Source organism: Pan paniscus, chromosome 9, assembly GCF_029289425.2.
Source record: "Pan paniscus chromosome 9, NHGRI_mPanPan1-v2.0_pri, whole genome shotgun sequence".
Lineage (NCBI taxonomy): Eukaryota > Metazoa > Chordata > Mammalia > Primates > Hominidae > Pan > Pan paniscus.
In genome coordinates this window covers 64348274-64368760 of record NC_073258.2, presented here as the reverse complement: position 1 = coordinate 64368760, position 20487 = coordinate 64348274, and the positions used below count along the sequence as shown (strand labels likewise).

The 20487-nt window shown below is 40.7% G+C and overlaps 1 protein-coding gene across 1 annotated transcript in view; it reads left to right on the top strand.

Annotated features, from left to right (window-relative positions):
* Positions 1–1266: 1266 nt before the first annotated feature.
* The window catches only part of SLC22A24 (solute carrier family 22 member 24), a 66401-nt gene continuing 47180 nt past the window's right edge, over positions 1267–20487 (top strand). The window contains exons 1-2 of the mRNA XM_034934157.3: positions 1267–1892; positions 10480–10583. Of these exons, the coding sequence (XP_034790048.3) occupies positions 1491–1892; positions 10480–10583 (506 nt within the window). The 5' untranslated portion in view covers positions 1267–1490. The remainder of the gene's footprint in view (positions 1893–10479; positions 10584–20487) is intronic.

The following is a 20487-nucleotide window of genomic DNA, read 5'->3' as shown; positions in this document are numbered from 1 at the left end:
TCTTTTTAATCAACCTATCTTTTCCCATTATATCCATGCATGCTATTTAGCTGCTAGCTTTTGAATATCCTTGTAGGTACACAATTATGCCACACCTTTAACTGTAATTGTGTACTTATTATTCCCTCATTTAAAAATTGACTCTCGCAGTCCCTCATCCACTGCTTCATTATCTCAAGAATCTTCCCACAAGAGTAGGTCAAGCTGGCTGGGCATGGTGGCTCATGCCTGTAATCCCAGCACTTTCAGAGGCTGAGGTGGGCAGATCACATGAGGTCAGGAGTTTGAGGCCAGCCTGGCCAATATGATGAAACCCCTTCTCCATAAAAAATACAAAAATTAGCTGCGCATGTGGGTGAATGCCTGTAATCCCAGCTACTTGGGAGGCTGAGACATGAGAATTGATTGAACCCAGGAGGTCAAGGCTGCAGAGAGCCAAGATCCCACCGCTGCACTCCAGCCTGGTGACAGAGTGATACTTTGTCTCGAAAAAAAAAAGAGTAGGTAAAGTTAATTTGTAGAGGGATGACTCCCCTGCTCCATGGCATCTATCCAGGTATCATTAAACAGTTTCTCCTTAATCTTCCATAGCACACTGTGTATCTTCCTTATAGTTATATGATGACATTACAGTACAATTATTTACAAACCTATCATTTATATGAGACATTGAGCTCAAATTTTATTTTAAACTTATAAATAAATATATGTAAGTTAACATTGCTTTATTTACAGCATAGCACCAGAAAGTCCAAAATGATATTTGAATGAATCAATAAATCTGGTGAAATATACTACTATAATACATAAAAGCACTATTTCCTTTCTCTTTGTTTCTTATCCTAATTTCCCTATTTTAAAAAATCTTTAAAGCCCTGTCATTGGTATGACTTGAACTGAAGCAGAACTACACTTAGCAAAAGTCAATGTTTAAACTCAACATTCCACTTTCCTTTAACTAAGAATAGTTTTTATTAACTTTTAGTGAAACTCAGTCCTAGTCAAAAAAAAGCCCTGCTCTCTGATCTTTGTACAAGAACATCATAAAGCAATTCACTTTGGATTTTCTAATATCCCATTTCTGAGAAGAATGGCAGACTATTGAACAGGTGTATCTTAGGTCACGTGGGGACTGCATCCACCTGAAAATCCACCGTTGACTTATTAGGAAACTCAGAGATCAGAATCTTTCACAGAGTAGTCTTTTAAGAAGATTCAGTTGTCAACAGCTAGCAGTCTCTTTGCCAAATAATTATATCTGTGACTTCTGAAACTATTTGGCTGCCTAAAGTTAAAGGACTTGGGGAAAGTCCTTCCACTGCTCTTCTGCAGTGGTGTCACACCACTCAGTGCAGGGCCCATCGAGAAGAAAGTAGTGTCAGGATCCACATGGCACTATGGTAACTTTGTGAAAGGGGACATTTTCTCCCTCTGAACTTCTCTTCATAAAGTCATTGTGCTTCCTCTTGGGGATCACCTGTTCAGTCTCAATGGGCTTTGATGTGCTCCTGGATCAAGTGGGTGGCATGGGGAGATTCCAGATTTGTCTGATAGCTTTCTTTTGCATCACCAACATCCTACTGTTCCCTAATATTGTGTTGGAGAACTTCACTGCATTCACCCCTGGTCATCGCTGCTGGGTCCCCCTCCTGGACAATGACACTGTGTCTGACAATGATACCGGGACCCTCAGCAAGGATGACCTCCTGAGAATCTCCATCCCACTGGACTCAAACCTGAGGCCACAGAAGTGTCAGCGCTTTATCCATCCCCAGTGGCAGCTCCTTCACCTGAACGGGACCTTCCCCAACACAAATGAGCCAGACACGGAGCCCTGTGTGGATGGCTGGGTGTACGACAGAAGCTCTTTCCTCTCCACCATCGTGACTGAGGTAAGAGGCCCCATGTAAATCTTCTGTTTATATGATTAAAGTGTTTGGAGTTAACACAAAAAAATTGACTTGCTTTATACCTTTAGTCCTTAGATGGGACCTGTAGTCAGCTCATTCTTCATTCCTTTAGCAGGTGGCAGCACCTGATTATCTATTAATACTCTACGATACAGCCAAGTGTATTAGTATTATATTGGTGTAAAAGTAATTGTGGTATTAGACCATGAATTTTAAATCATTATAACTAGGCTCAAACACATCTTTATTAATCAAAATAGGAACCATTACAATCAACACATTTTTGCCAATGAGAAATAAGTTTGTTAATTCTGTGACATAAATATCCACGCTTTGGGATTTGACAAATTTTTCTGCATTCTGCTGGTTGTGAAAGTGTTTTTCCTACAAAATGTTGTTGAGATACTTAGTTTTGGTTGTTTTTGTTTTTTGCTTTTTGTTTTTTGAGGGAGGCCAGAGTTTTATTACTACTCAAATTAGTCTCCCTGAGCATTCGGGGAGCAGAGTTTTTAAGGATAACTTGGTGGTTGGGGGGCAGCCAGTGAGCCAAGAGTGCTGACTGATCAGGGCTGAAATCATAGGGAGTCAAAGCTGCCTTCTTGTGCTGAGTCACTTCCTAAGTGGGGGTCACAAGATCAGATGAGCCAGTTTATCGATCTGGGTGGTGACAGCTGATCCATCAAGTGCGGGGTCTGCAAAATATCTCAAGCACTGATCTTAGGAGCAGTTTAGGGAGGGTCAGAATCTTGTAGCCTCCAGCTGTGTGACTACTAAATCATAATTTCTAATCCTGTGGCTAACATTAATCTAGTCCCCAGGCAAGGAGGAGGTCTGCTTTGGGAAAGGCTGTCTTTGTTTAAACTATAAACTACAAACTAAGTTTCTCCCAAAGTTAGTTCAACCTATGCCCAGGAATGCACAAGGACAGCTTGGAGGTCAGAAGCAAGATGGAGTCGGTTAAGTTAGATCTCTTTCACTGTCTCAGTCATAATTTTGCAAAGGCAGTTTCAATCCCTCCCTTTGGGTTTTATAACACCTTAATCTTAAGATGTAGGCTATGAAGATGAGAAAAGGCCATCTATCACTCCAGCTTCTTCCTGCTGACAGGGGACATAATGGGAATGGGAGTGAACCACAAGGTGAGAAGAGTGGAACTGCTTTGCAACTGAGTGTATTCACGCAGGCCTGGATGGGCTTCCAAGGCTTGTGTGGCAAAAATATTAGTACTCTCATCTATAGTTTTAGTGCAGTATTTAAATGAAGAACATGCTATAAGGTAAATAATGAGTCCTAGGATGAGGAGTACAATTCCCAATTTTAAAAGCAAAGCTTGGAAAGCATTTGTCTGGGGCCTTCTAACTCACAAATAATTTAGAATTTAGTCTAACCTGCAGAAAAAAAAACATCAAGAACAGCTAACAAAAGTGTAATATAGTTTTTCTTTTGAAGCATAATTTTTCTCTCTCCAGTCCCTATTTTTATTAAAAACAAATTATGATAGAACTGACTTACAGTTTACAAAACAAACTTTAGTCTCACTGTACTTGGCCTGATTATTTGCATAAAGTGCAGCAAGAATAATTATTTTTCACTTAGGCTTTTTAAATTGGCTTTGATGAAACTCTGTTCCATGAAGAATCTCAGATAAGGCTTTTTAAAAGCCGAGCCCAGCCATGGGTTTGTACCCTCAGATACCTATGAGTTGAACAAAGTCCTCTCCTCAAGATAACTTGGGGTTCCTGGGCCTGTTAGAAAGTGACATTCTTTACTTAACACAGGTCAGGAACCTTGTACAGGGACTGTGTCTGGACAAGGTATGAGGCCAGATTCCCCAGTGGGTTTTAATTGGTTCCATAAGTCAACTTTGATTCTTTACAAGAAGCATGCCATTCCAGTCAAAGCCTTGGTAAAATGACCAGTTTCTCCAATTGTATCCTTTACTCCGATGGAGGGGGGTTAGCTTTCCAAACAAAACCCAACAAAGATAGCATGAGGCCAACTAAATCTGTCTCCTCCCTCTCCTCCTTTTTTTTCCTGCTGTTTACCCAAAGGAGAAAACAAAACCCTTTCATTATCTTTTAACATTACATAAAAATTGTCTTCAAAAGAGAAAACCAAATTTCATGTTTGCATTAGTGCATCTTTAATGTTAAAGTTTGTTTTTTAAAATAAAATTTTATATCCCTATCCAGTTTTAATTAGTTTGACCATAAGGTAAGATTTTTATAAACTTTTTAGAACGCTTTACAATTTTCAATCAAACAGCACATCAATTTTCTAAGAAAACCCTGTTATTTGGACACATGGGCCCAGATTCTGGCCCCACATCAGTATTATTTTAATGTTCTAACCTATTGTAAAAAGCTAAATAATTTCTTTTACATCTTAGCCAACTTGTGTATACCCACAGAATTTTTTTATAAGATTAACGCTTTACAAAACCTTTTCACTTTGCTTAAACTTTCAGTTTTGTCTTATTCTTAGTTTAAGACAATCTTTAAAACCCCCGCTAAACCAGAAAAAATTACATTCCCTTTAACAAAAGCCATATTCTTATGCCTTCTTATAAACTTTTACCAAAAACACATTCCCTACACACCTTGTATGTCAAACTGTTTCTCCAGTAATCTCAATTTCATATTCCAATGTTAACTCTTTGCTACTTTTGTTTTTTAGTGAAAAACCTGATAAGTAAGCAATTTTAATTATGTACTGGGGTGAAGCCTAGGACATCAGATAGAAGTGAAGACAAGATCTAATTCTTTTCAGCATAGCTAAGGGCAAGGCTCTTCATGTGTCCCCAAGCCTCATCTATAATCTAATGCTCCAAAGTAGGTAAACTGAATGATTTTCAAAGGTCGAGGAAACAGTTTGACCTTAAGGCATTTAGCAGATCTGATATCTGGCCTTAATTTAGACCAGATGTCTATATTTTCAAGACACTTTGTTTTACCGATAATCTTTAAAACTGTCTTTATGCCCAGACGTGGTGGCTCACGCCTGTAGTCCCAGCACTTTGGGAGGCCGAGGTGGGCAGATCATGAGGTCAAGAGATTGAGACCATCCTGGCCAACACGGTGAAACCTCATCTCTACTAAAAATACAAAAATTAGCTGGGCATGGTGGTGTGTGCCTGTAGTCCCAGCAACTCAGGAGGCTGAGGCAGGAGAATTGCTTGAATCCAGGAGGCAGCAGTTGCAATGAGCTGAGATTGTGCCACTGCACTCCAGCCTGGTGACAGAGCAAGACCCCGTCTCAAAAAAAAAAAAAAAAAAAAAACTGTCTCTATTTCCAAAAGATTACTAAAGACATGTGAACAAAAAGTCATTAAAGTTTCTATTTTTCTGACAAAATATTAAGCTCTTATTTTTCTAAGCTAATTAATCAGAGCTCTTTTACATATAAATATCACACACACAAAAAAACATATAAATACAGATAAACAGAATATTCAGTACTTGTAAGATTTTTCATTTGCCAGTTTCTTAATTGGATTACTGGCTTCCGGGTAGAGCCCTTGGAGGAAAAGGGCCAGGAGAGCATGCATTTCTAGGGTCTAATCACAGCTGAAGGCAAAGACAGATCCCCAGAATTAGGGGTGCCATTTTATACTGGATCCTGGATCGGATCCCTAAAAGGAGGGAAATACTTTGGGAGAAGTCAGTGTGGTGCTTTTACCAACTGTGCATTTCCTTGCAAGGCAACCCAGCCAATCAGCCCATCTTATAATTAGACCATCCCACATGAGAGTCTCATTTCTCAGTGGGGGTTGGGGATGTTTCCATATCTTCCAGGTAGCCAAGAGCATGCTTCTCTGATCCAGGTGTGCAAAGAGTCAAGTGTTCCTCCATAACTACTATTAGCCATCCCCTAAGGTATATTTCCTACCTAGTTATTACACACCAAGCTCTTTCATAATGAAAAGTAATTTCTGATACCCCTAAAACTCAAAACTGTCAGATGACACAATGCGAAACAGAACACAGCATTTTGAGAGGGATCTATCCGCTTTTAATTGCTGGGGTTTCATGAGGAAAACAGAGCTTTCTTCCAAAACGGTGTCTGTGGCACCTTCTGTTTTTCCCAAGGAGTCCCAGGCTACCAGAAATTATCTTAGGGCCCCTCGTGTGTGCATTAAGAGTGGCAAGACAAAAAAAAAATGGAGAAAAATATTTCAGTTGACTGAGAAGAAAAAAGCTTTTTCCAGAAAAACAAGTTCCAAGAAGAGAAAAACATAAAGGCCTTTTAAATATGCCTATAGCTTGCTTATCCACTTTTAATTAAGCTGACTTTTAACCACAGTGCTCTTTTAAAAAATCCTTTCAGATCTCTTATTACCCAAGCAGCCAATATTTCTGAACTTTACCAAAGGTAACCTCCTAGGTGCTTTAAAGACATGGTAGGCAGTTTCTTTTTACAAGATTTAGAATCTCTACAAGGTAGTTCAGAGAAAGGAAAATTCAACAGAGGAAATCAAAAGCTATCCATGGGGGGGAAAAAACCTTATTAAATGGCAAAGTTACACAAATAAACCAGGAAGGAATCATTCCAGAAGCCAACAATTGAACCCAGGCCACCATTATCAAAAGATAAAGCCTTAGCTATTGAACTATACAGCATTGAGCAGTTTCTATTGCTTTTCCCAGAAGGAGAGTACAGAAGCCAATTTCTTTTTTTTTTTTTTTTTTTTTTTTTTGAGACAGAGTCTTGCTCTGTTGCCCAGACTGGAGTGCAGTGGCATGATCTTGGCTCACTGCAAGCTCCACCTCCCAGGTTCATGCCATTCTCCTGCCTCAGCCTCCCGAGTAGCTGGGACTACAGGTGCCCGCCACCACACCCGGCTAATTTTTCCTATTTTTAGTAGAGACAGGGTTTCACCGTGTTAGCCAGGATGGTCTTGATCTCCTGACCTTATGATCTGCCCACCTTGGCCTCCAAAAGTGCTGGGATTACAGGCGTAAGCCACCACGTACCCGGCCTCAGAAGCCAATTTCAAGCTTGCAAAGCTTTAACTGGTCAGGAAAAAATTGTAGGACTATGACATGAACCCCAAAATTTCTGTCCTCTGGATGGTGGAAACAAAAAGAAAGAATCCCTGCATGGTCACAAGGTTGAGCTCTTAAGGACACAAAACAAGACATAGAAATTTCATACAGTATTGGCTTCAGGGACCCATAGCAAAGTTTGTAACTGACCAGCCTGCTGAGCTGGCTTGAAAAGCAGGCTTATAGAGGTCCTAAACCCACGTTCTATCCTGTTGATACCCCTCTCTCCATTACAGAACACAGAAAGACAAATTCTTAGCACAAACTATACCAGATATGCTACAGCCTAAGATTAGTCTCATAAATCCTTTTTTTATTAATCAAACCCTTGCAGATGAGACAGATAGTTTACTATTTACCAAGACAGAGAAAGACAGAGAGAGACCAGAAACTTGGCCAGTAAGAATTTCTTACCCTTTTTGCTGGTATATCAGGTTTCCAGTTTCCCTTTCTCTGCAGCTTCCAGAAGAATGGAGTGGCTTCTGATGATCCTGCTCACTTGTGCTATAGCTGTGGGGTTCATGCCACTTTAAAAGAGGAAATCACCCTTTCCTGTTTTATGGAAACATAGACAAGATTCTTAATTTGCAAGATGCTGCCCAATGGGCTGCATGGGTAACTGAATTAACATTTTCCATTCCAGCAAAATACACATACAAAACAGACATTAGTCACCTCATTCAGTACCCAATATCAGCCTGGCAAAGCTCAAACTTTTTTCCTGTTGGTCCCTGTTGCCTTTGATCCACTCCAGGTGGGGAGAGATGACCTGCAAATGTAATTCACAATGGGGTCTCTGGGCAAGGCAAAGAGCAGATAGTTACCCTGAGAGACAGGCCTGTTGAGCCTTTTTTAGGGTCATCAAATATAACCAGACAAATAAGGAAGGTTCTCTGAGTTAGGGCTACTGGACTTCCACCAACAACCCCTTGTGAGATCCCTTTCACATATACAAACACACACAAAGATGAGATGGACAGCAGGCCTTCCAAATCAGATCCCTAGCCAAGAACTTCAAGATTATCCCTTCCAAACTATCCTCCTATTCTCCATCTGAGAAACCTCCTTGAAATCTTCCTGATTGAGGAGAAGCCTCCCAAACCAGGACTCTTCCTACTAGTTAGAAAGAACCAACCGAGACCCCCTCAGGAGCCAAACAGACACCCTGCAATGGAGCTACAGACACAGACACCCCGTGGTGGAGCTACAAACAGACACCCTGCAATGGGGCTACAGACACCCCACCACAGGGCTACAGAATCCATCAAGAGAAGGAAGGAGGTGTTGGCAGTGTCTAGGATACTCACCAATGCAGACACACCACATTGAGGCTACAGACAGACACCCTCTGATAGAGCTACAGTTAAGGGACATCTCCCCATGACTATGTCTCCATTGCAATTAAACCCATGTACATTGGATTGGCAGCTCCCCACCAGTAGAGAGAGTACCAGAGTCAGCCACCAGTCCAAGAGAACTAGGCGACCACTTGGGCTGGCTTCTGGATCCATTGCCGAAGAGGGGGCCACTGAACCATGGGCAGGTAGCCACAAGGGCAATCCCAGATGAGCTCCCAAATTTGCAACCACCCAAGGGTGAGACACCTTGTCCACTGCCTAGACAGAGCCTATTCATCAAGACAGGGGAATTGCAATCAAGAAAGAATAATTCATGCAGAGCCAGCTGTGCAGGAGACCGGAGTTTTATTATTACTCAAATCAGCCTCAAAACAGTTGTTGAGATGTTTGAAGAAGTGGGAGTCAGTTGGCAAGAGGTCAGGTGAATATGGTGGATAAGGCACAACTTCGTAGCCGAATTTGTTCAACTTTTGAAGCATTGGTTGTATGATGTGCTGTTGGATGTTGTCATGGAGAAGAATTGGGCCCTTTTTATTGACCAGTGCCAGTTGCAGGTGTTGCAGTTTTCAGTGCATCTCATCGATGTGCTGAGCATACTTCTCAGATGTAATGGTTTCACTGGGATTCAGAAAGCTGTAGTGGATCAGACCAGCGACAGACCACCAAACAGTGACCATGACCTTTTTTTTGTGCAAGTTTCACTTTGGAAAGTGCTTTGGAGCTGCTTCTCAATCCAGTCACTGAGCTGTTCATTGCCAGTTGTCATATAAAATCTACTTTTCATCACACATTACAATCTGATTGAGGAATGGTTTGTTGTTGTGTAGAATAAGATGACACTTCAAAACAATGATGTTTTCTATTTGCAGTCAGCTCATGAAGCACCCACTTGTCGAGCTTTTTCACCTTTCCAATTTGTCCCAAATGCCAAATGACTGTAGAATGGTCAACGCTGAGTTCTTTGGCAACTTCTTGCATAGTTGTAAGAGGATCAGCTTCGATGATTGCTCTCAACTGGTCATTGTTGACTTCCGATGGCCAGCCACTACACTCCTCATCTTCAAGGCTCTCGTCTCCTTTGCAAAACTTCTTGAACCACCACTGCACTGTATGTTCATTAGCAGTTTCTGGGTCAAATGCGTTGTTGATGTTGCAAGTTGTCTCCACTGCTTTACAGCCCATTTTGAACTCAAATAAGAAAATCACTCGGATTTGCTTTTTGTCTAACATCATTTCCATAGTCAAAAATAAACATAAAATAAACAGCAAGTAATAAGTCATTAGCAAAAAAATAAAGCGAGAAGTGTCCATTGCAATGACTGATAACATAACCACATTATTTAAGAATGTATTCCAATATCAAATGGCAAATTCCAACAATGCAAAAACCACAATTATATTTGCACCAACCTAATATTAAGCGAATTAATTAAACAAACTAAACATAAACCTGTTATTATGTCATTTAATCTAGGGAGAAAGACCTATAATTTTTAAAGTATTTGGAATGCTGTTAGGCAAATGTTATGCTAAGTCGCCCCAGTTTTGAGTGATTCTCAATACTTAAAAAACTGATACCCAGAGTAAGTAAATCAGAACCTCTGGGCACAGGATCTAGGCATCGGTATTATTAAAGCTGTTCAGGTGATTCAATCTGTGGACAAAGATGAGACTTACTGTAGTAGTTGAATTATAGACTGCTAAGTGAAGTCAAAGGTAGAGCTCATATGTTACCTACATGATGAGGGAAGCCTTCTTAGAAAGATTGTGGGGGTTTTATATATTTTTAAAATTTTTGTACCTGAAGTCTTTAATTGTTTTTATGTGCTTTTAATTATAATACCCAAAAAATGTGTATAAGGTAATGCATTAAAGGAACTTAGTGGTCCGAGAGGAAAAGGAATAAAGACTTGTAGACATGTGGATATATATTTTGGAAGGTTAGGAGGTGAGAGAGAGACAGATGCATTTGAAAAGTTGAAATAAGTTTAGTATTTTAAGAATATGAGCTGCCAGAAAAGAGTACCTGCAGATGAATCTGGAGAGGGAGGCAGGACCTGCCTAGCAGAGGATTGTGTACACCATATGTAGGAGTTTGGAGTCAGTTTCTACTAAAGAGTTGAAACTCTTCTCAAGCTCTGCTGTACTGCTTTCTTTCTCTTCCAGTGGGACCTGGTATGTGAATCTCAGTCACTAAAATCAATGGTTCAATCCCTATTTATGGCTGGGTCACTGCTGGGAGGTCTAATATATGGCCATCTTTCAGACAGGTGAGTGTCATCTCACTTTCTTTGGGGCTGTTTATCAGATGATATATTCATTCCTTTATTTTAGAAATATTTACTGAGCTCTTACTGTATACTTTGCATTGTGCTATGTGCTGATCTCTCTTTCTGACTCCAGGAAGCTACAGCTGATTAAGAATGCTTATTTGAATTAGAAATGATACTTGGGTATTAAAAGTCTGTTCATTGTACTGAATAAAAGAGGACAGAAAAAGACATCCAAATCAGATTCAAACAAGTTTCAGGAAGGGATTTTTAGAGTAGATTACAGGATTTGAGGTTTACTTGTAGGAGTTAATTCAATACAGGGAGAGGAAGGGTGTTTGAGGCAGGAGGTGCTTTGGGTCTGAAAGTGCAAATTTGTGAAACAGCGTTATTGGCCTTGACAATGTTCTAAACCACCTAGACCCTGTGAGAGAAATTATTGAGGCACTTTTAGACTGGCCATCATTTCATACCTGCAGCATAAGTGCTCATGTGCAGTGGGTAGTCATCATTATAAAATCTGATGGTTGTGCAGCACTGTGGCACTCACAGGATAGGAAGACATTGCACCTCTAACCTGGATGCTGATCCTTGTGAAATAATTTTAAAAGGTCATTTGTATAACCACATAAGGGTTATACAAAATAGATTGTATTTATCTACTAATCTACTCTAATAGATTGTGGTATATTCATATAAATAAATTAAGAACCTAGAATGGACTGGGCACGGTGACTCATGCCCATAATCCCAACACTTTGGGAGGCCAAGGTGGGTGAATCACTTGGGGTACGGAGTTTGAGACCAGCCTGGCCAATACTGTGAAACCCCATCTCTACTAAAAATACAAAAATTAGCCTGGCATGGTGGCTGGCACCTATATAGCTCCCAGCTATTCAGGAGGCTGAGGTGTGAGAATCACCTGAACCCAGAAGGCAGAGGCTGCAGTGAGCTGAGATCATGCCACTGTACTCTGGCCTGGGCAACAAAGCGAGACACTGTCTGAAAAAAAAAAAAAGAAAAAAAAAGAACCTAGGATGACTTTGCTTGAGGATGAGATGTTTGGGGATTCCTGTGTCCTGGCAGAGCTCCTTCTGAAGGAGGCACTCAACCATGGCTGTCACTGAAGCATGTCACCCACAAGGACACTGAGGAGAGTTTAGATGCTCAATGTCATCTGACAGTCTTTATTTAAAAATTGTGACCTGGGATCACTTCCAAGATGGCTGAATAGGAATAGCTCCGGTCTGCAGCTCCCAGTGAGATCAACACAGAAGATGGGTGATTTCTACATTTCCAACTGAGGTACCTGGTTCATCTCATTGGGACTGGTTGGACAGTGGGTGCAACCCATTGAGGGTAAGCTGAAGCAGGGTGGGGTGCCGCCTCACCCAGGAAGTGCAAGGGATTGGGGATTTCCCTTTCCTAGCCAAGGGAAGGTGTGACAGACTGTACCTGGAGAAACAGTACACTCCTGACCACATACTGTACTTTTCCCACAGTCTTAGCAGCCTGCAGATCAGGAGATTCCCTCGCATGCCTGGCTCGGTGGGTCCCATGCCTTGCTCACTGCTAGTGCAGCAGTCTGAGATCAACCTGCGATACTGCAGCTTGATGGGGGAGGGGCATCCACCATTGCTGAGGCTTGAGTAGCTCACAGTGTAAACAAAGTGGCTGGGAAGTTTGAACTGGGCAGAGCCCACTGTAGCTCAGTAAGGACTACTGCCTCTCTAGATTCCACCTCTGGGGGCAGGGCATAGCTGAACAAAAGGCAGCAGACAGCTTCTGCAGACTTAAACATCCCTGTCTGACAGCTCTGAAGAGACCAGTGGTTCTCTCAGCATGGCATTCGAGCTCTGAGAAAAGACAGGCTGCCTCCTCAAGTGGGTCCCTGGCCCCCATGTAGCCTGACTGGAAGACACTTCCCAGTAGGGGCCGACAGACACCTCATACAGGTGGGTGCTCCTCTGGGAAGAAGCTTCCAGAGGAGGGATCAGGCAGCAATATTTGCTGTTCTGCAACCTCTGCTAGTGATACCCAGGCAAACAGCGTCGGGAGTGGACCTCCAGCAAACTCCAACAGACCTGCACCTGAGGGACCTCACTGTCAGAATGAAAACTAACAAACAGAAAGGAATAGCATCACCATCAACAAAAAGGACATCTACACCAAAACCCCATCTGTAGGTCACCAACATCAAAGACCAAAGGTAGATAAAACCACAAAGATGAGGAGAAACCAGAGCAGAAAAGTGGAAAATTCTAAAAACCAGAGTGCCTCTTCTCCTCCAAATGTTCACAGCTGCTCGCCAGCAAGGGAAAAAAACAGGATGAAGAATGAGTTTGACAAGTTGACAGAAGTAGGCTTCAGAAGGTCGGTAATAACAAACTTCTCCAAGCTAAAGAAGCATGTTCTAACCCATCTCAAGGAAGCTAAAAACCTTGAAAAAAGGTTAGACGAATGGCTAAATAAAATAAACAGTGTAGAGAAGACCTTAAAGGACTGGATGGAGCTGAAAACCACAGCATGAGAACTTTGTGATGCATGCACAAGCTAAAATAGCCTATTGGATCAAGTGGAAGAAAGGATATCAATGATTGAAGATGAAATGAATGAAATAAAGTGAGAAGACAAGATTAGAGAAAAAAGAGTGAAAAGAAATTAACAAAGCTGTCAAGAAATATGGGACTATGTGAAAAGACCAAATATATGATTGATTGGTGTAGTACCTGAAAGCGACGGGGAGAATGGAACCAAGTTAGAAGATACTCTTCAGGATGTTATCCAGGAGAGCTTCCCTAACCTAGATAGGCAGGCCAACATTCAAATCCAGGAAATACAGAGAACACTACAAAGATACTCCTTGAGAAGAGCAAGCCCAAGACAGGTAATTGTCAGATTCACCAAGGTTGAAATGAAGACAAAAAATATTAAGGGCAGCCAGAGATAAAGGTGGGGTTACCCACTAAGGGAAGCCCATCAGACTAATAGCACTTCTCTCAGCAGAAACCCTACAAGCCAGAACAGATTGGGGGCCAATATTCAACATTCTTAAAAAAAGAATTTTCAACCCAGAATTTCATGTCCCGCCAAACTAAGCTTCATAAGTGAAGGAGAAATAAAAATCCTTTAAAGACAAGCAAATGCTGACAGATTTTGTCACCACCAGGCCTGCCTTACAAGAGTTCCTGAAGGAAGCACTAAACATGGAAAGGAACAACCAGTACCAGCCACTGCAAAAACATACCAAATTGTAAAGACCATTGACATTATGAAGAAACTGCCTCAATTAACAGGCAAAATAACCAGCTAACATCATAATGACAGGCTCAAATTCAAACATAATAATATTAACCTTAAATGTAACTGGGCTAAATGCCCCAGTTAAAAGACACAGACTGGCAAATTGGATAAAGAGTCAAGACTCTTTATCAGTGTGCTGTACTCAGGAAACCCAGCTCACATACAAAGACATGTATAGGCTCAAAATACAGGGAAGGAGGAAGATCTACCAAGCAAATGGAAAGCGAAAAAAAGCTGGGGTTGCAATCCTAGTATCTGATAAAACAGACTTTAAACCAACAAAGATCAAAAGAGACAAAGAAGGCCACTATATAATGGTAAAGGGATCAATTCAACAAGAAAAGCTAACTATCCTAAATATATACACACCCAATACAGGACCACCCAGATTCATAAAGCAAGTTCTTAAAGACCTACAAAAAGACTTAGACTACCACACAATAATAATGAGAGACTTTAACACCCCACTGTCAATATTAGATCAATGAGACAGAAGGTTGACAAGGATATCCAGCACCACCGATCCCACAGAAATACAAACTACCATCAGAGAACACTATAAACACCTCTATACAAATAAACTAGAAAATCTAGAAGAAATTGATAAATTCCTGGACAAATACACCCTCCCAAGACTAAACCAGGAAGAAGTTGAATCTCTGAATAGAACAATAATGGGCTCTGAAATTGAGGCAATAATTAATAGCCCACCAATCAAAAAAAGTCCAGGACCAGACGGATTCACAGCCAAATTCTGCCATAGGTACAAAGAGGAGTAGGTACCATTCCTTCTGAAACTATTCCAATTAATAGAAAAAGAGAGAATCCTCCCTAATTCATTTTATGAGACCAGCATCATCATGATAGCAAAGCCTGACAGAGACACAAGAAAAAGAGAATTTTTGACCAACATCCCTGATGAACATTGGTGTGAAAATCCTCAATAAAATACTAGCAAACCGAATCCAGCAGCACATCAAAAAGCTTATCCACCATAATCAAGTGGGCTTCATCCCTGGGATGCAAGGCTGGTTCAACATATGCAAATCAATAAACGTAATCCATCACATAAACAGAACCAATGACAAAAACCACATGATTATCTCAATAGATGCAGAAAAGACCTTCAACAAAATTCAACAGCACTTCATGCTAAAAACTCTCAATAAACTAGGTATACATGGAACGTATCTCAAAATAATAAGAGTTAGTTATGACAAACCCAAAGCCAATATCATACTGAATGGGCAAAAACTGGAAGCATTCCCTTTGAAAACCAGCACAAGACAAGGATGCCCTCTCTCACCACTCCTATTCAACATAGTGTTGGAAGTTCTGGCCACGGCAATCAGGCAAGAGAAAGAAATAAAGGGTATTCAGTTAGAAAAGGGGGAAATGAAATTGTCTCTGTTTGCAGATGAAATTATTGTATACTTAGAAAACCCCATCATCTCAGCCAAAATCTCCTTAAGCTGATAAGCAACTTTAGCAAAGTCTCAGAATAAAAAATTAATGTGGAAAAATCACAAGCATTCCTATACACCAATAACAGACAAACAGAGAGCCAAATCATGAGTGAACTCCCATCCACAGTTACTACAAAGAGAATAAAATACCTAGGAATCCAACTTACAAGGGATGTGAAGAACCTCCTCAAGGAAAACCACAAACCACTGCTCAACAAAATAAAAGAGGACACAAGCAAGTGGAAGAACATTCCATGGTCATGGATAGGAAGAATCAATATGAAAATGGTCCTACTGTCCAAGGTAATTTATAGATTCAATGCCATCCCCATCTAGCTACCAATGTCTTTCTTCACAGAATTGGAAAAAAAACTGCTTTAAACTTCACATGGAACCAAAAAGAGACCGCATAGCCAAGACAACCCTAAGCAAAAAGATCAAAGCTGGAGGCAACACGCTACCTGACTTCAAACTATACTACAAGGCTACAATAATCAAAACAGCATGGTACTGGTACCAAAACAGATATATAGACCAATGGAACAGAATAGAAGCCTCAGAAATAACACCACACATCTACAACCATCTAATCTTTTACAAACCTGACAAAAACAAGCAATGGGGAAAGGATTTCCTTTTTAATAAGTGGTGCTCGGAAAACTGGCTAGCCATATGTAGAAAGCTAAAACTGGATCCCTTCCTTACACCTTATACAAAAATTAACTCAAGATGGATTAAAGACTTAAATGTAAGACCTAACACCATAAAAACCCTAGAGAAAACCTAGGCAGTACCATTCAGGACTTAGGCATGAGCAAAGACTTCATGACTAAAACACCAAAAGCAATGGCAACAAAAGCCAAAATAGACAAATGGGATCTAATTTGTAGGGACCAGCCCTACAAGGTCTGTGGGTTTTTCTCCCCATGTACAGAGATGAGAGATTGTAGATATAAAGACACAAGAAAAAGAGGTAAAAGAAAAGACAGCTGTGCCTGGGGGACCACTACCACCAAGACATGGAGACTGGTAGTGGCCCCAAATGCCAGGCTGCGCTGTTATTTATTGGATACAAGACAAGGGGGCAGGGTAAGGAATGTGAGCCATCTCCAATGATAGGTAAGGTCACATGGGTCATGTGTCCACTGGACAGAGGGCCCTTCCCAATTTGGCAGCTGAGGCAGACAGAGAGAGAGAGAGGAGACAGTTTATGCCATTATTTCTGCATTTCAGACACTTTTAGTACTTTCACTAATTCTGCTACTGCTATCTAGAAGGCAGAGCCAGGTGTACAGGATGGAACATGAAAGCGGACCAGGAGCATGACCGCTGAAACACAGCATCACAGGGAGATGGTTAGGCCTCCAGATAACTGCAGGTGGGCCTGACTGATGTCAGTCCCTCCACAAGAGGTGGTGGAGCAGAGTCTTCTCTAACTCCCCCAGGGAAAGGGAGAATCCCTTTCCCAGTCTGCTAAGTAGCGGGTGCTTTTCCTAGGCACTGACGCTATGACTAGACCAAGGTCCGCTAGGTAACAGGTGTCTTCCCAGGCGCTGGTGTTACTGCTAGACCAAGGAGCCCTCTGGTGGCCCTGTCCAGGCATAACAGAAGGCTCACGCTCTTGTCTTCTGGTCACTTCTCACCGTGACCCTTCAGCTCCTATCTCTCTATGGCCTGGTTTCTCCTAAGTTATAATTGTAGAGTGAAGATTATTATAATATTGGAATAAAGAGTAATTGCTACAAACTAATGATTAATAATATTCATATATAATCATATCTATCATCTATATCTAGTATAACTATTCTTATTTTATATATTTTCTTTATTATACTGGAACAGCTCCTGCTCTCAGTCTCTTGCGTCGGTGCCTGGGTGGCTTGCCACCCACACTAATTAAACTAAAGAGCTTCTGCACAGCAAAAGTAACTATCATCAGAGTGAACAGGCAACCTACAGAATGGGAGAAAATTTTGGTAGTCTATCCATCTGACAAACGGCTAATATCCAGAATCTAAAAAGAACTTAAACAAATTTACAAAAAAAAATCAAAAAGTGGGCAAAGGATATGAACAACATTTCTCAAAAGAAGACATTTATGCAGAAAACAGACATATGAAAAAATGTTCATCATCACTAGTCATCAGAGAAATGCAAATCAAAACTGCAATGAGATACCATCTCACACCAGTTAGAATGGCAGTGATTAAAAAGTCAGGAAACAACAGGTGCTGGAGAGGATGTGGAGAAATAGGAACACTTTTACACTGTTGGTGGGAGTGTAAATTAATTCAACCATTGTGGAAGATAGTGTGGCGATTCCTCAAGGTTCTAGAACTAGAAGTACCATTTGACCCAGCAATCACATTCCTGGGTATATACCCAAATGATTATAAATCATGCTACTCTAAAGACACATGCACATGTATGTTTATTGTGGCACTATTCACAATAGCAAAGACTTGGAACCAACCCAAATGTCCACCAATGACAGACTGGATTAAGAAAATGTGGCACTTATACACCATGGAATACTATGCAGCCATAAAAAAGGATGAGTTCATGTCCTTTGCAGGGACTTGAATGTAGCTGGAAACCATCATTCTAAACAAACTATCACAAGGACCGAAAGTCAAACACCGCATGTTCTCACTTATAGGTGGGAGTTGAACAATGAGAACACATGGAAACAGGGTGGGGAACATCACATACCAGGGCCTGTCAGGGAGTGGGGGGCTGGGGCAGTGATAGCATTAGGAGAAATACCTAATGTAAATGACGACTTGATGGGTGCAGCAAACCAATATGGCACATGTATACATATGTAACAAACCTGCACATTGTGCACATGTACCCTAGAACTTAAAGTATAATTTTTTAAAATCACAAGTATTCCTATACACCAATAACAGACAAACTGAGAGCCAAATCCTGAGTGAACTCCTATTAACAATTGCTACTAAGAGAATAAAATACCTAGGAATACAACTTACAAGGGATCTGATGGACCCCTTCAAGGAAAGCCACTGCTCAAAGAAATGAGAGGACACCAACAAATGGAAAAACATTCCATGCTCATGGATAAAAAGAATCAATACTGTGAAAATTGCCATACTTCCCAAAGTAATTTATACATTCAATGCTATCCCCATCAAGCTACCACTGACTTTCTTCACAGAATTGGAAAAAACTGCTTTAAACTTCATATGGAACCAAAAAAGACCCCACATAGCTAAGAAAATCCTAAGCAAAAAGAATAAAGCTGGAGGCAACACGCTACCTGACTTCAAATTATGCTACAAGGCTACAGTAATCAAAACAGCATGGTACTGGTTCCAAAACAGATATATAGACCAATGGAACAGAATAGGGGCCTCAGAAATAACACCACACATTTACAACTATCTGATCTTTGACAAACCTGACAAAAACAAGCAATGGGGAAAGGATTCCCTATTTAATGAATGGTATTGGGAAAACAAGCTAGCCATATGCAGAAAATTGAAACTGGACCTCTTCCTTACACTTTATACAAAAATTAATTCAAGATGGATTAAAGACTTAAAAGTAAGACCTAAAACCATAAAAATCCTAGAAGAAAACCTAGGCAATACCATTCAGGTCACAGGCATGGGCAAAGACTTCACGTCTACAACACCAAAGCAATGGCAACAAAAGCCAAAATAGACAAATGGGATCTAATTAAACTAAAGAGCTTCTGCACAGCAAAAGAAACTACCATCAGGGTGAACAGGAAACATACAGAATGGGAGAAAATTTTTGCAATCTACCCATCTGACAAAGGGCTAATATCCAGAATCTAAAAAGAACTTAAACAAATTTACAAGAAAAAAAACAAACGACCCCATCAAAAAGTGGGCAAAGGATATGAACAGACACTTCTCAAAAGAAGACATTTATGCAGCCAACCAACACAGGAAAAAATGCTCATCATCACCAGTCATCAGAGAAATGCAAATCAAAACTGCAATGGGATATCATCTCACACCAGTTAGAATGGCAATCATTTAAAAAGTCAGGAAACAACAGATGCTGGAGAGGATGTGGAGAAATAAGAACACTTTTACACTGTTGGTGGGAGTGTAAATTAGTTCAACCATTGTGGAAGACAGTGTGGCAATTCCTCAAGGATCTAGAACTAGAAATATAATTTCACCCAGAATCCTACTACTGGGTATATACCCAAAGGATTATAAATCATGCTACTATAAAGGCACATCCACACGTATGTTTACTGCGGCACTATTCACAATAGCAAATACTTGGAACCAACCCAAATGTCCACCAATGACAGACTGGATTAAGAAAATGTAGCACATATACACCATGGAATACTATGCAGCCATAAAAAAGGATGAGTTCATGTCCTTTGCAGAGACATGGATGAAGCTAGAAACCATCATTCTCAGCAAACTAACACAGGAACAGAAAACTAAACACTGCATGTTCTCACTCAGAAGTGGGAGCTGAACAGTGAGAACACATGGACACAGGGAGGGGAACATCACATACCAGGGCCTGTTGTGGAGTGCAGGGCTAGGGGAGGAGTAGCATTAGGAGAAATACCTAATGTAGATGACGAGTTAATGGGTGCAGCAAACCACCATGGCACTTGTACACCTATGTAACAAAACTGCATGTTCTGCACAGGTACCCCAGATCTTAAAGTATAATAAAATAATTTTTAATGAAAAATAAACTTCAATGAAATTTTTTTTGTTTTTTTTTAATTTTATTATTATACTTTAAGTTTTAGGGTACATGTGCACAATGTGCAGGTTTGTTACATATGTATACATGTGCCATGCTGGTGTGCTGCACCTATTAACTCATCATTTAGCATTAGGTATATCTCCTAATGCTATCCCTCCCCACTCCCCCCACCCCACAACAGGCCCCAGAGCGTGATGTTCCCCTTCCTGTGTCCATGTGTTCTCATTGTTCAATTCCCACCTATAAGTGAGAACATGCGGTGTTTGGTTTTTTGTCCTTGCAATAGTTTACTGAGAATGATTTCCATTTTCATTCATGTCCCTACAAAGGACATGAACTCATCATTTTTTATGGCTGCATAGTATTCCATGGTGTATATGTGCCACATTTTTATTTGAAAT